Source organism: Xyrauchen texanus, chromosome 20, assembly GCF_025860055.1.
Source record: "Xyrauchen texanus isolate HMW12.3.18 chromosome 20, RBS_HiC_50CHRs, whole genome shotgun sequence".
Classification (NCBI taxonomy): domain Eukaryota; kingdom Metazoa; phylum Chordata; class Actinopteri; order Cypriniformes; family Catostomidae; genus Xyrauchen; species Xyrauchen texanus.
Genome location: NC_068295.1, coordinates 23,925,691 through 23,939,947, shown reverse-complemented (window position 1 = coordinate 23,939,947; position 14,257 = coordinate 23,925,691). Strand labels below are relative to the sequence as shown.

Sequence of the window (14,257 nt, the reverse complement as noted above, 5' to 3'; positions counted from 1 at the left end):
ATTTGCGACAGAGCTTTAACTTCTTGGCTGATATCTTGAGATTTTGCTTCCTCATGATGCAATCTATTTTGTGAAGTGAACCAGTCCCTCCTGCAGTAAAGCGCCCCCACAACATGATGCTGCCACCCCCATGCTTCGTGGTTGGGATGGTGTTCTTCAGCTTGCAAGCCTCCCCATTTTACTTCCAAACATAACAATGGTCATTATGGCCAAACGGTTCAATTATTGTTTCATCAGACCAGAGGACATTTCTCCAAAAAGTAAAATCTTTGTCCCCATGTGCACTTGCAAACTGTAGACTGGCTTTTTTATGGCAGTTTTGGAGCAGTGGCTTCTTCCTTGCTGAGCAGCCTTTCAGGTTATATTGATATAGGACTCGTTTTACTGTGGATATAGATACTTGTCTGCCTGTTTCCTCCAGCATCTTCACAAGGTCCTTTGCTGTTGTTCTGGGGTTTGTTTGCACTTTTCGCACCAAACTACGTTCATCTCTAGGAGACTGTCTCCTTCCTGAGCAGTATGATGGCTGCATGGTCCCATGGTGTTTACACTTGTGTACTATTGTTTGTACAGATGAAAGTGGTACCTTCAGGCATTTGGAAATTGCTCCCAAGGATGAACCAGATTTGTGCAGGTCCACAATTGTTTTTCTGAGATCTTGGCAGAATTCTTTTGATTTTCCATTGATGTCAAGCAAAGAGGCACTAAATTTGAAGGTATGCCTCCAATTGACTCCAATTAGCCTATCAGAAGCTAAATGGTTAATTGCCTAAAGGCTTGATATAATTACATTTTCTTCCCAATCCACTTAAAGGCACAGTCTGTCTGTAAACAATTGTTGGAAACATTGCTCATGTCATGCACAAAGTAGATGTCCTAAACGACTTGCCAAAACTAGAGTTTGCTAATATGAAATCTGGTTAAGAAAATATATTTTAATGACTTCATCCTAAGTGTATGTAAACTTCTGACTTCAACTGTACATGGTACATTAAAACAAACATTAACATATAATCATAAATATATTTACTTTATACTTTGTCTCAAAGAACTTGCAAAAAAAAAGATTAGTCATCATTTATTTTAATTATTTAAATATGTACAGATATGTATCTAATGTAACACTTTTTACAGGTGTATATACAAGTATATTTATACAGTCAGGTCCATAAATATTGGGACATCGACACAATTCTAATCTTTTTGGCTCTATACACCACCACAATGGATTTGAAATGAAATGAACAAGATGTGCTTTAACTGCAGACTTTCAGCTTTAATTTGAGGGTATTTACATCCAAATCAGGTGAACGGTGTAGGAATTACAACAGTTTGTATATGTGCCTCCCACTTTTTAAGGGACCAAAAGTAATGGGACAATTGGCTTCTCAGCTGTTCCATGGCCAGGTGTGTGTTATTCCCTCATTATCCCATTTACAAGGAGCAGATAAAAGGTCCAGAGTTCAGATTAACAATCATAAATCAAACTTTCACTTTTTAATACTTGGTTGCAAATCCTTTGCAGTCAATTACAGCCTGAAGTCTGGAACGCATAGACATCACCAGACTAGAGGTTGACCGATTAATCGGCCGATTTTTTTTTGCATTTTTTTAACATAATCGGCATCGGCCAATATCCAAGTATATCAAGCCGATTATTAGGCAGGCGCATCTGTGGGCAGCCTAGTGTTGTTGTGGAACACGTGTTCGACGCACGCTGCCCCTAGAGTCATTTTCAAGCAGAGTGAGCAGACCTCATCCAGTGCCTAAGGAAGGAGCTAAGTTCCTTGGAGAAAACAGTAAGGATTAAATTTGTATAACTCCTTTATATTTAATTAAAAACGTTTGATATGTTACTGCCAACTTAAAGGTGGGGTATGTGATTTGCAAAACGGCCGGCAGATTTTGAAAATACACAACTCATAAGGTCCTACCTTCTCTCCTCCAATGCTGGCCCTGACTCCACCCATTCGAAAAACATGGACGCGCAATCATGCACGAGCGAAAACTCAGATGCGCGAGAGCGAGCCAGGCTAGCATAGGTTGGAGTTTCTGCATGACGTCACCATTTACCTGCTAAGACCGTCAACATGGCACAACATTCAGCGGTATGTTGCACCAGATATTATTAACATTCAACAGTCACATAAATCATTAGTGTTGTTAGAAAATTGATGTTTTTGAAATGTAAATATATATTGTATAAATATAAAATATATAAAAATATATTGGACGTCCTGGTTGTCACCGAAGTTTATGGCTAAATATAGGGCTGACCGATATAACGTTATCAGATGAGATTGTTATGCGCATCTCGTCAGTAAAGCACATAACATAAAGTGCATTCATTGATTAGTAAATTGCCATCAGCTGCTTTCAGATGGAGCGGTATACTACACAGAGTCGTAGTTCACTAACAAGCTGGGCCGTGATAATGAAGGGTAAATTGCCCAGCTTGTCAGTGATGAACTACAGCTCTGTGTAGTAAATGCCGCCCATCTGAAAGCAGCTGATGACCTAACGGACACGCCAGGCCAGTGGGGAGGGGGGCATGGTACGACCGTTTGATTGACACATTTTCTGTCCAATGATTCTAGATGGTCTTGAAAATGATCGGCTGGAGTTTTTCGAGTCCTGCCCGTTCCACAGATGATTAAATTGCTTAATTTTCATTTCAGTGCTTCTAATTTACAGCCAGTAAGTGGGTTAGGAATAGGATTTCAAGTTATTTTGAAAAAATGGTCAAAAAAGAAAATCACATACCCCACCTTTAAAGAAAAAACGCGATAGGCGACATGACGTTCGGCTACTTTGGATATTGATAGCGTAGTTGAAGTTGCATTATCAGAGCAGAAGGGTTGCTATCATGTCACAATAAGCAAGAATTTTGCAATTACAGACAGTGAATCTGAGACTTTTATTTGTTCTGTTTGTGTCTTATTTTTGAGAGGGTTGTCACTCAATGCAGAGAAATAAGTAATAAAAAAGATACCAACGCACTATAGGCTAGTGAAGGACTGGCTTTGGTAAGCTCGGACGTTATTGGTTCTGCTGTCGGTACTGGAGAAATTAAGAAAATACATTTATTATTGCTATAAAGAGAAAGTTATTTTATCTCGCCAGCCATTTCTATGTATAATAATATGAAACCATTTGTCTGATGCAATTTAGCTATTCGCATTCAGAGAGCGAGAGAGATCTCTCTCACGGGGTGCCACAGCGAGCACAACACGAGCCCTGCTTAATGAGTGACAGAACTAAACATTCAAACGTAGCCTGTTTACACTTTAGATCTGTGATATTAGTCTGATTTTATTTTAGATTTCACCTTCCAAAGATTATAAAAAGAATATTTATACATAAGCCGCATTCTGTCTAGCACAACTTCCTTCCCTTCACAGCGGTGCACTGACATTTCTCCCTAAAACTCAAACTTAACGTCAGAATCAGTACGATCGGTGATTGTTGTAAAATGCAGTCTAGCTACTGTTGCTAAATTGCGGGACGCGTTTAATAATAAAAAGAGCGCACGAGAGACCGTTCCCAAGGCGGCGCGCGCGCTCCGAAACAGATCGCAACGAGACAAGCAACGTGTAGGCTACTTTGGGTTTCATGTGCACGTCTAAACGATCAACTATACACAAAAATGTCAAAACGACTGGCTTGGAGATTCACTTAAAACACAGTTTATGTCTTAAATGGATGTAGTTATGGAAATAGTGTGCATCAGGAGCCTATTAGATCTGAACTAGATAAATCGGCAGCATTAATTGGCCATCGGCCGACCCGGATTTCAAAAGATCGGCATCGGCTTGAAAAAACCCATATCAGTCGACCTCTACACCAGACGGTGGGTTTCATCTCTGGTGATGCTCTGCCAGGCCTCTACAGCAGCTGTCTTCAGTTCCTGCTTGTTCTTGGGGAATTTTCCCTTCAGTTTTGTCTTCAGCAAGTGAAATGCATGCTCAATCGGATTCAGGTCAGGTGATTGACTTGGCCATTGCATAACATTCCACTTCTTTCCCTTAAAAAACTCTTTGGTTGCTTTTGCAGTATGCTCCGGGTCATTGTCCATCTGTACTGTGAAGCGGCGTCCAATGAGTTCTGAAGCATTTGGCTGAATATGAGCAGATAATATTGCCCGAAACACTTCAGAATTCATCCTGCTGCTTTTGTCAGCAGTCACATCATCAATAAATACAAGAGAACCAGTTCCATTGGCAGCCATACATGCCCACGCCATGACACTACCACCCACCATGCTTCACTGATGAGGTGGTATGCTTTGGATCATGAGCAGTTCCTTTCCTTCTCCATACTCTTCTCTTCCCATCACTCTGGTACAAGTTGATCTTTGTCTTATCTGTCCATAGGATGTTGTTCCAGAACTGTGAAGGCTTTTTTAGATGTTGTTTGGCAAACTCTAATCTGGCCTTCCTGTTTTTGAGGCTCACCAATGGTTTACATCTTGTGGTGAACCCTCTGTATTCACTCTGGTGAAGTCTTCTCTTGATTGTTGACTTTGACACACATGCACCTACCTCCTGGAGAGTGTTCTTGATCTGGCCAACTGTTGTGAAGGGTGTTTTCTTCACCAGGGAAAGAATTCTTCGGTCATCCACCACAGTTGTTTTCCGTGGCCTTCCGGGTCTTTTGGTGTTGCTGAGCTCACCGGTGCGTTCTTTCTTTTTAAGAATGTTCCAAACAGTTGATTTGGCCACACCTAATGTTTTTGCTATCTCTCTAATGGGTTTGTTTTGATTTTTCAGCCTAATGATGGCTTGCTTCACTGATAGTGACAGCTCTTTGGATCTCATATTGAGAGTTGACAGCAATGGATTCCAAATGAAAAATAGCACACTTGAAATTAACTCTGGACCTTTTATCTGCTCCTTGTAAATGGGATAATGAGGGAATAACACACACCTGGCCATGGAACAGCTGAGCAGCCAATTGTCCCATTACTTTTGGTCCCTTAAAAAGTGGGAGGCACATATACAAACTGTTGTAATTCCTACACCATTCACCTGATTTGGATGTAAATACCCTCAAATTAAAGCTGAAAGTCTGCCTCAGCAAGGGTCTCTCTGAAAGCCCTCCTCTCTTGATGAGGTGCTGTCCTGCTGCTCCACTTTATGTGGCGCTTGCTGAGTGGGGAGAATAAATAAATGTAATTTACAAAGCTAGACACAACTTTTCCATCTTTTCTGTATTCTATATATATATATATATATATATATATATATGTATATTTTTCTTTTTAGAGTGTGTAAAAATGTATTATTGTATGTATATTTACTGTAAATACTGTATACTTTGCCAATGTACTATGGAACAAAGAGATGGGCCTACACCTCCCCCATCAATTCAGCATTGTAACAAATAGATGGCCCTACACCTCCCCCACCTCCCGCATTGTAACAAGTAGACTCTCAAACATATATTCTTATTTTCAACTTATATTTATTGATTTATTTACTATATATATATATATATATATATATATATATATATTTACAGTAAATATACAAAACATCTATATAGCATGTCAATAGATCTGAAACAAACAATGAACTAAAAACACGCACAAGCGGTTCAAACACTCACTGAGGAAACACACGACAAAGGGTAATTACAAAATGTGTATTCATTATTCAAACTAAAGCTTATTTATCCGGAATATACAGTAATATATGTTATAAACACAAGAAAACACTTACTTGTCCAGAGCCATGTCTCATCTCTCCATCTGCCTCTGAATCATCTGTATTGTTTTCAGAAATTTCATCTCCAAACTCAGAATTTTGACAATGAATGCCTTCTTATATCAGCATCCTGGGGTGAAAATCCTGTTTTTAGCATCCGTTTCACCATATTTAAATCGCCAAATGTGTAAACAGTTCCAAAGCAGCTCTGCATGCATTTGCTGAGGCCTACAGCAGTGGGTAAACTTCGAGGAAACTTTACGCACAGGAATAACAGAGCCGTACTCTAATCGTTCCACTAAAGCCGCATATCACTGTTTTCAGAATTTCATTGGCTATCACGATCGTCAGTCATTTCCACTCTTCAATGTAATTGGTTTGATCAGTAAACAAAGGAAAGTGGGTATGCCCTTACACTCGACACAGATGGTGGTTGGGTATTGAAGGCTGTGGACAGGACATGGAAGCTCCTATTGGGTCAAATGAGGTGTCAATCGAAAGGTCAGAGTGCTTGCTTCCATTTTGATACGGATATAGGAAATGTTTACATCTGAACTGAAGTTATTACGGTAATATGTGAAAGATTAGGCACAGCTGCCAGGTGCTTTGAAATGATGCAACAAGAGTCTGTGGATATTTATTGATGTAATAATGTGATTTGGACTAAACATTTTACTTGATTTGATCATTTGGACATTTGACAATGAAACAACACCGTTTTTGTCGAGGAAGTTATGGCTCAGTGTACAACTATGAGGCATCATAGGTGAGTTGCCTAAATTTTGTTATTGGTTGTTTATATGTTGGTGGTCTGACAAAGATATAGATTGTACCTGCTGTTGTGATTGTATCTTAAAATGGTTTATATCAATAGAAAATCAAGTTAAAGCACATCTTGTTCATTTCATTTCAAATCCATTGTGGTGGTGTATAGAGCCAAAAAGATTAGAATTGTGTTGATGTCCCAATATTTATGGACCTGACTGTACATGCCATGAAATTTGGGCAAATATTTTGTTATTTTCTAGTTTCTACTTTTTTAGTTAAAGGATTTAATGGTAAGATTAAATTTAAGTCAAGCTTTATTGGCAAGATAAACTTAAATGTACATTGCCAATGCATTAATAGACACTAAACATACAGATATAAAACTATTGAATGCTAAAGTTTAATTTGCTGACGTTTTAAATCTCAAAACTGTTATTGTCTTTGGCTGACGTTCAGTCTTGTGCACGTACTGGGTTTCTTCCGTGCGGTTTCGCTTTTGAACTGGTTCAGATGACAGTGAGTGTTTTTGGGCAATGTGAAGAGATACAGCAGCTTGTCCGTATCTCTCCCACACCTGGCTCACCTCTTGCTGGTCAAGGCTCCATTCTCCTTACAGTAAATCTGCTCCCGTGTTTATTAAACCAAAGACATGCGTTGCACGTAATGAATAAGCGTGCACTACTCCACACAATCAGTTTCTGTGTTAGGATGTGCAGTTGAGTCAAGCTTGTACCTTTTGGAAATGTGTATATGGCAATTTTAGCAACAGAAAGTTGGGAAATACATTAGTGAAGTTTCAAGAAGTAAAAAAAAAAAGCGGATACTGCATTAATTGTGTGCAGTTTTTTTTTTATGTGAGTTTGACAGTCAACTTTTAATCACAGAAATTAATGTTAAATTTCCCAGCCCTAATTTTTCTCTACTTTTTTTGGACTAACCGATAAAAGTTTTCATTGAAACTGAAAACTTGTGTGCGTTTATTTGCCTGTTTTTTGGGGTTTTCTTTTTTCTTTTGAGAACAAAGGGGGGGTGAGTAAATTATGATATTATCATTTTTGGATGAAGTAGGCCCATCACTTACAAGACTTAACTTTATGCCACTGTGGGTTAATGCTCTCTGTAGTAAAGGCATTTCAGTGCTATATTTAAATTGATTTGGGCAAATATGTTGGTTTAGGGAAAGAGTGGAAGTATTGTTACATGCATAGTAGTCAGATTTTCGAACAGCTCAGTTTTCCTTTAGAGTTCATATTATATCAAACATCAGTCTAATGTATTTTTGTACAGATGCTGCAGAAAAGTAGGAGATGGTTGAAACCAGAGATGAGGCATGAAAGCGAGGACATTTGACTTCTTAATGCACTGTTGTTTTTCCCCAGTGTTCGAGTTGTGTAACAGCTAGTTAAATGGCTCTATAGTACACCTTTTTTACCTTGCTCATTAGAGCAGCCATGAAATGTAATTTCAGGCAGGTGTCTGCACATCTGAAACTTAATCTTACAGAAAAATAGAGGTGACATTGGCGACTGAAAGCCATCAGTCCCCTCCACAGTTTTAAATTGCTTGTTTTTCCCCCCAAGCAATTGTAGACTTGTACCTGGATTTAATAGTGAATGAGGTAAGCACTCATCCTAGGGCAGAAGAAAGTGTGTTTCAAATGCAGACTGTCGTTTCCCACGCTTCCCAACAAGTGGAGTTTAGGTAAACAATTTTTATTAAAATGCATGAAAATTTAAACCAAAAATACCATCACTTCTGTTTTCTCCAATATCTTGACTTTATTCTATTTTACCTGACATAAGCCCTCATTGCTTCCAAGGGAGGAAAGTTCTTGCCGACTACCATTTCAAGTGTCATGTATGAGGATTGAGCATTACAAGTGCTTATAGGGTTACTTCACCCCAAAATTAATAATTATGTCTTCATTTACTTGCACTTCTGTCATTCCAAACCTGTATGACTTTCTTTTGTGGAACACAAGAGGTAACATGCTTTTTTTGCATACAATGAAAATTAATAGGGAGTGAGGCTGTTTGTACCTAACATTTTAAAGAATTTTCTGTAAAATATTTTCTTGTGCATGCATGTGTGTGCAAGAGTGGTTTATTATAGGAGGCTGCTCTGCCAGACCTCAGTCTCCACTGTAACTGGTGGCAGAATTAGGCACACATGTGAATGTGGAGGCTCTAATGGGCTTCAGTTATCACCCACAGTCAATAACAGGCAAAGATATCCTTTGGACAGTCAGTATGACTGCTTTGTATCTATTTTGAAGAGCATCATTGTTTCAAGGTGCCAATATGGTAAAAATGCAGTATGCATTTTCTGTGACTGCAGTTGAGCAATTGAGCTCTTACAAAAGAATTCAAAGATAATTTTCCTCCAATGCACACATTACTGAAGCACTGGCCCTGAATGAAGAGAATAAACAAGAGGAATAAAGAGTGAGGGAGATGGACCCCCTGGGTTCCTATTTGGTGCTTTGCACATTTCATCCTGGTCCAGCCTTCTTAAGCAAAATGTTCTTGCGAACGGTCATCATCAATGGCTACTGTCTCCATTTACAAGGGCTCAAGGTCCCACAACCTTTTACATTTGCTTTGAGTAGTTCAGTGACTGAAATGACCTAATTTAAATCCCCTGCGAGCAGTTGAATGAGATTTAGTCTAGACTGTGTAATTCACTTTAAGAGTTGATTTTGTTTAGTTTAGAAAAAGTAATATGAGACACTGTGTTTGATCCACTTAGTAAGTAAGATATGGAGTCTGTCCGCACCCTGAATGAGAGCACTTGAGAGGCTGAGTGCGTCATTTAGTTTGTGGTCTAGAATTGCTTTAATAGATGGATCGTTTCAAGGCAGGGTCTCGCAGTTTCACAAGCGAACTAAGTTTTATCTGGCCATTTAACTACCCTGCCTCAATCAGCTCATATTTTCTCAGGGTGTTTCCCCCAGTACCCTTGTTTGTGTGGCAATCGACTGGTTTACTGATGTATCCTGTTGTCACGTATTGGCTCTTAGCCTCCACAGTAAAGATCGATCTGTTAAGAGACCACCACCGTGTCTCCGTACCATCCATTCAAATGCGCAAGATTAATCCATTGAGTCATTACATAACAAATTTTGTTCTTGTTTTGTTGTTGCATAAACTACAAATGATTGTTGTTTGCCTTTTAGTGTAGGTTACTTAAATGGCAAAACACTTTATCCATCCATTCCATCATACTTGACTACAGGCTAAACAAAACAATGCTGTTTTTGTGGCAATTTCATATTGAATAAAACTCTGAATGTGTGAATTTAACATGGTCTGTTATTATAAGAACAATCAGTCAGTAATTCTACCAGTTTAAGTCTTGCAAACCTAATTTCATAACATGCTAAGTTCACATGCCATGGTAACAGTATCTTCATTTCGAGACATGAATGAAAAGTTATGATTAACAGTTCAGTAAACGTAAATTCGGTAACGGTTCATTAAAAGCCCCGGCTCAGGAGTCAATTGTTTATAAATCAGTGATTTCGTTCAGACCTAATACAAATCAGCCCTGTACATAAGTTTACATCCCCTTAGTTCTTAATATAGTATGTTGCCTTTTAAGCATCAATGATTGTTTGCACCTTTTTAATATCGGTGTTTGAGTCCCTCACTTGACCTAAGTGTCAAAAACTGGATTTTAACATCATATAGCCACAGTTGGGAAGAACTAAAATTTGTGGAAGATGCTGGTCAAGACTGCAGTACCTGTAGGATCTTTCTTAAGAACAGTGGGCAGTTTCACTGCTCAGGAAAGCAGGTGCTCATGCACAGCTAACACAAAAGATGCAAACAAGCTGAACTTGAGGCATGGGCAAGATAGATAGTCTCACTTGGCTGAGCAACCAATCAGAACCTTAGTTTCAGTCGAGATGGCATATTTACTAACAAATCATTCTTTCTGTTTCAGTAAGTGGTGGGACTTTTCTAGCGTCTTCTGTGAAGTGCTGATGTGCCAGCAGCGATAAAGTTGTATGCTAAATGTAAACATGTTAATGCATTTAAATACAACTTATGCTATTAAACTTTTTAAAAATACTCTCTGCACCCTTGCATGTGTTCAGTTACAAGTATACTAATGATTTGAACTATTTACAAGTACATTTACATTTATGCTTTTGGCAGACACTTTTATCTAAAGTGACTTACAGTGCACTTATTACAAGGACAATCCCCCTGGAGCAGCCTGGAGTTAAGTGCCTTGCTCAAGGACACAATGGTGGTGGCTGTGGGATTGAACCAGCAATCTTCTGTTAACCAGTTATGTGCTTTAGCCCACAACGCCACCACCACTCCATACAAGTATTTACACTGAAGTGTAGAACAAGTGCTAAAACGGTACTTTCTCTAAGAATGGCAACAGTTCTGCTTTTTGTTACGGTTGAGTGAATTTTAATGAACGTGGAGTGACACAGCTTGCTTGCTTGCTTGCTTATATTGAAATGTTCCTTTTGTTGTTGTTTTTGATCAGCAACTGACTGTACAGAACAGAAAGAATATTAAAAGAAGCATCATCAATGACAAATAGATTTGCGCGGATCTCGTTTTTGGACACAAATTAAGCGGAACAAGTCAAGCCAAACTTTTACTCTCAACATGCAGCTTAACTTCGCATATTAAAAGATACCTTTTGGGATTTTAAGAATGATATCGAGATTGTTCAAATTTGCAATTAGTCAGAAAATATATATTTTGCCCTGGCCTTTTCCCAGTTTATTTTTGAAGTCATACACTTTGTTTATAATTTCAATTATACATAACAAAACCCAATTGTTTTTGTGTACTGTCTGGAACCTGCTTACATTCCCCTGGATGAGGATCTCGGATTTATCGCATCCTCCGTGTATGTATGTGTATATAGTCGCCCATTCGTTGAATTAAGTGAATTGTAGAGCTACAGAAGCTTCTTTATCTTGCCCAGCTCTCTATTTAATCACTGAATCCTAATAGAATTAGTCCAGGAGTAGAGACCAGTCTGATTGTAAGAATACGACAGACTGGTAATGGAATCTGATGATGGAATGTAGCTGATAAAGAGAGTGCCATGTCGCCTTGCTGCCCAATCTCACAAACTGCTGCTTTGTGAGCGGTTTTACCAACAAGTCTAGACTGGAAAGTCTGGGTTAGTCATGCTCGAGCATCTACAGCAATATATACACACAGTGAGATTAGTGGTGACACGTCTCAGAGGAGCCATTATTTTAACTGAAATGCAAGTAAAGGTAAAAAGATGTCTACTGGGTTTCAAACAGAAATGGGAATGGTGCTCATGTTGTGCAGGGGGGTACATGATACTTGGGTTGGACTGGATTTGAGGGCTTTGGCTTTTTTTTAATAGGTGTGGATCACCTATTAAGCTCACAGGACTAACTTTGACATGCGGGATGGTGAAGGATAGGAAATTATATAATTCATTTAGGAGATACATTTTTAGCACATTATTGTCTTATTTTCTTACTAAGTGATTTTTATGGGGACTCATTCTCATCATAGGTATGAGTTTCTAACCACAGATGTGGTTTAACACCTGCTGGTGATTTTGTATCTCTGTGCAATTTATCTTAACAAAAAAAGAAAGCACAGCATGATATTAATAGTTGGTGTCTTGTCATTTATAGCAGGTCAGAATCCAGACCACATGCTACAGGGCACTGGAGTGAGGCCTGGCTCAGACTCCAGAAGGCCTGGGGACGACTCTACTGTTGCACCAGAAGATGCTGCCCGCTTCCTCAGCTGCCACTGCTCAGGACACTGCCCTGATGATGCCAAGAATAACACTTGCAAGTAAGTGTCAGAGACCATGTACTAGGGCTTAATGATTTGGACAAAAAAAATCTGATTGGAGTTATTTAGAAAAATATTGCGATTTGAACTGCAAAATGGTAAACATTAATAAAAAAATAAATAAAAACAACTGTAAGTGATTCCATTTAACAACAATTAATTATGACCAAAACTGAACAAGTGGTTTGAAATTTGCAGACAAATCAGAACTGTTCTGTTTTGATAATTTATAAAAAATAAAAACAATTGCACTGTACATATTGCAATCAGTAAAAACATCAAACTCATCAAATAGCCATGTTCCATATGTTGTTGGAAAGCTCTGAGTAGAATACAACCAGCCTCTTTGTTTTACTCTGACAAAAATATAGTACGTAATATAGGGCTGAAGCAATTAAGTCGACCTTTTAAACATTTTCATTGTCGAATAGTTTTTTGATGTTATTTAATGTAACATGAGATCACATTAAACTCTCTAATGATGACATGCGAGAGCAGCACTGACTCGGGAGAGGAAGAATTACACAGCTCACAGTCCACATGCTCTCTAAACTTTCCAAACAGCTGTGCCTCTACAGGTGCCTCTTCTATGAGTTGCGCGAGTGACCCGATCTAAGGGGAGAGATTGAAACTGCTCCTGGCTGAGGCACACTCTGTCGCGGGGACACTCGTCAACTCGAGCTCACACTTGCTAAAGCTAGATTATAACGTGATGCCTCGCGACTTATTGAATTATAATATATGTCACTGTGCATTTCTTATCGACTCTTGATAACAATAGTTTTCTTTTTTTACGGTGAATTTCTTTACTGAATAAACTTATTTCTTTCCCCTTTAATTCAGTGAATGGCATTTAGAGGTATTTTTAAAAGATAATTTTTTTTCTCCTTATTGTTAGTAAGCATGTTTAATACAACCTTTTAAGTCAGGGCACAAGCTGAATAATCGGTTAAGAGCTAATGATTAATCGTTGCAATAATCACCGAATAGTCAAATAATAGTTCTAATAATCATTAGATTAATCGATTATCACAATAATCGTTAGTTGCAGCCCTAGCACGTAATAGCCACATATATGTCTTTGACAATTATGTTGGTGTTGCTTATAACTTAAAGAAATATAAACGGAACATAAAATATCACATACCATTACTTAGAGGAGGTGATTATCTTTCAAACTGGCTCACAAAAGGTAATCAGATGAATAGATCATTAGATTATCCACACAAAGCACGTTACATATGGCCACCAGGAGATGGCGCCAAGTAATTGACACAGATTCGATATCAAGTCAAATGAAACTCATCATGTGAAATCTCATTACAAAAAAAATTCAGCATGCTATGCAAACCTTAAGTCATTGTTGTGTTTGCATGTGTAAATAGTTCTTATGTAAATTTATAATGTTTTATTTGTTTGGCTTTTGGACACATGGAGACATTTTTGGACACTAGGATAAATTATTTTTGTAATGCTATAACTTTTGAGTGTTTTGTCTTGTCAACACAAAATTACAGTTGATACAGTTTGCATGATTGGGAACAAAAAAAAAAGGAAGTCTTTTAAAAACACCATCCAAGCTTGAAGGGTGAAACCCTCAAGCCTTTATTTTGGCAGAAAACTGCAGGAACTGTTTGTAGTTGAGACGAAAACAGCCTTTGGATGCAGTGAAATGCTCATGTCTTTTTCTGTACACACAAAAACCCAGTGTCATGCGATTATTTCAGATTTGTATTGTAAATTGTAGTGGCCAAACAGATTTTAAATTAAAATTAAATATTGAAATTAAATTAAATCTGGAGTGCTATAAATATAATGCACTCAGTGCATAGCACACCACACCGAACTCCGAGCACATCTGTCACTCAGGACACCAGATAGATACTGTAGAATTTGTGTTTGAGCACAGAACTGCTCTGAAAATGCATGTGTAATACACTGACCCTGTTTATGTGTATTTATGAA

General features: G+C 38.3%; 1 protein-coding gene across 3 annotated transcripts in view; it reads left to right on the top strand.

Annotated features, from left to right (window-relative positions):
- The window catches only part of bmpr1aa (bone morphogenetic protein receptor, type IAa), a 43,795-nt gene that overhangs the window by 21,892 nt on the left and 7,646 nt on the right, over nucleotides 1-14,257 (top strand). For 2 of the 3 annotated variants that reach the window (XM_052150582.1, XM_052150584.1), the window contains one exon: nucleotides 12,127-12,292. In XM_052150582.1, coding sequence (XP_052006542.1) covers nucleotides 12,127-12,292 — 166 coding nt within the window. The remainder of the gene's footprint in view (nucleotides 1-12,126; nucleotides 12,293-14,257) is intronic. The other variant, XM_052150583.1, reaches the window with a different exon arrangement.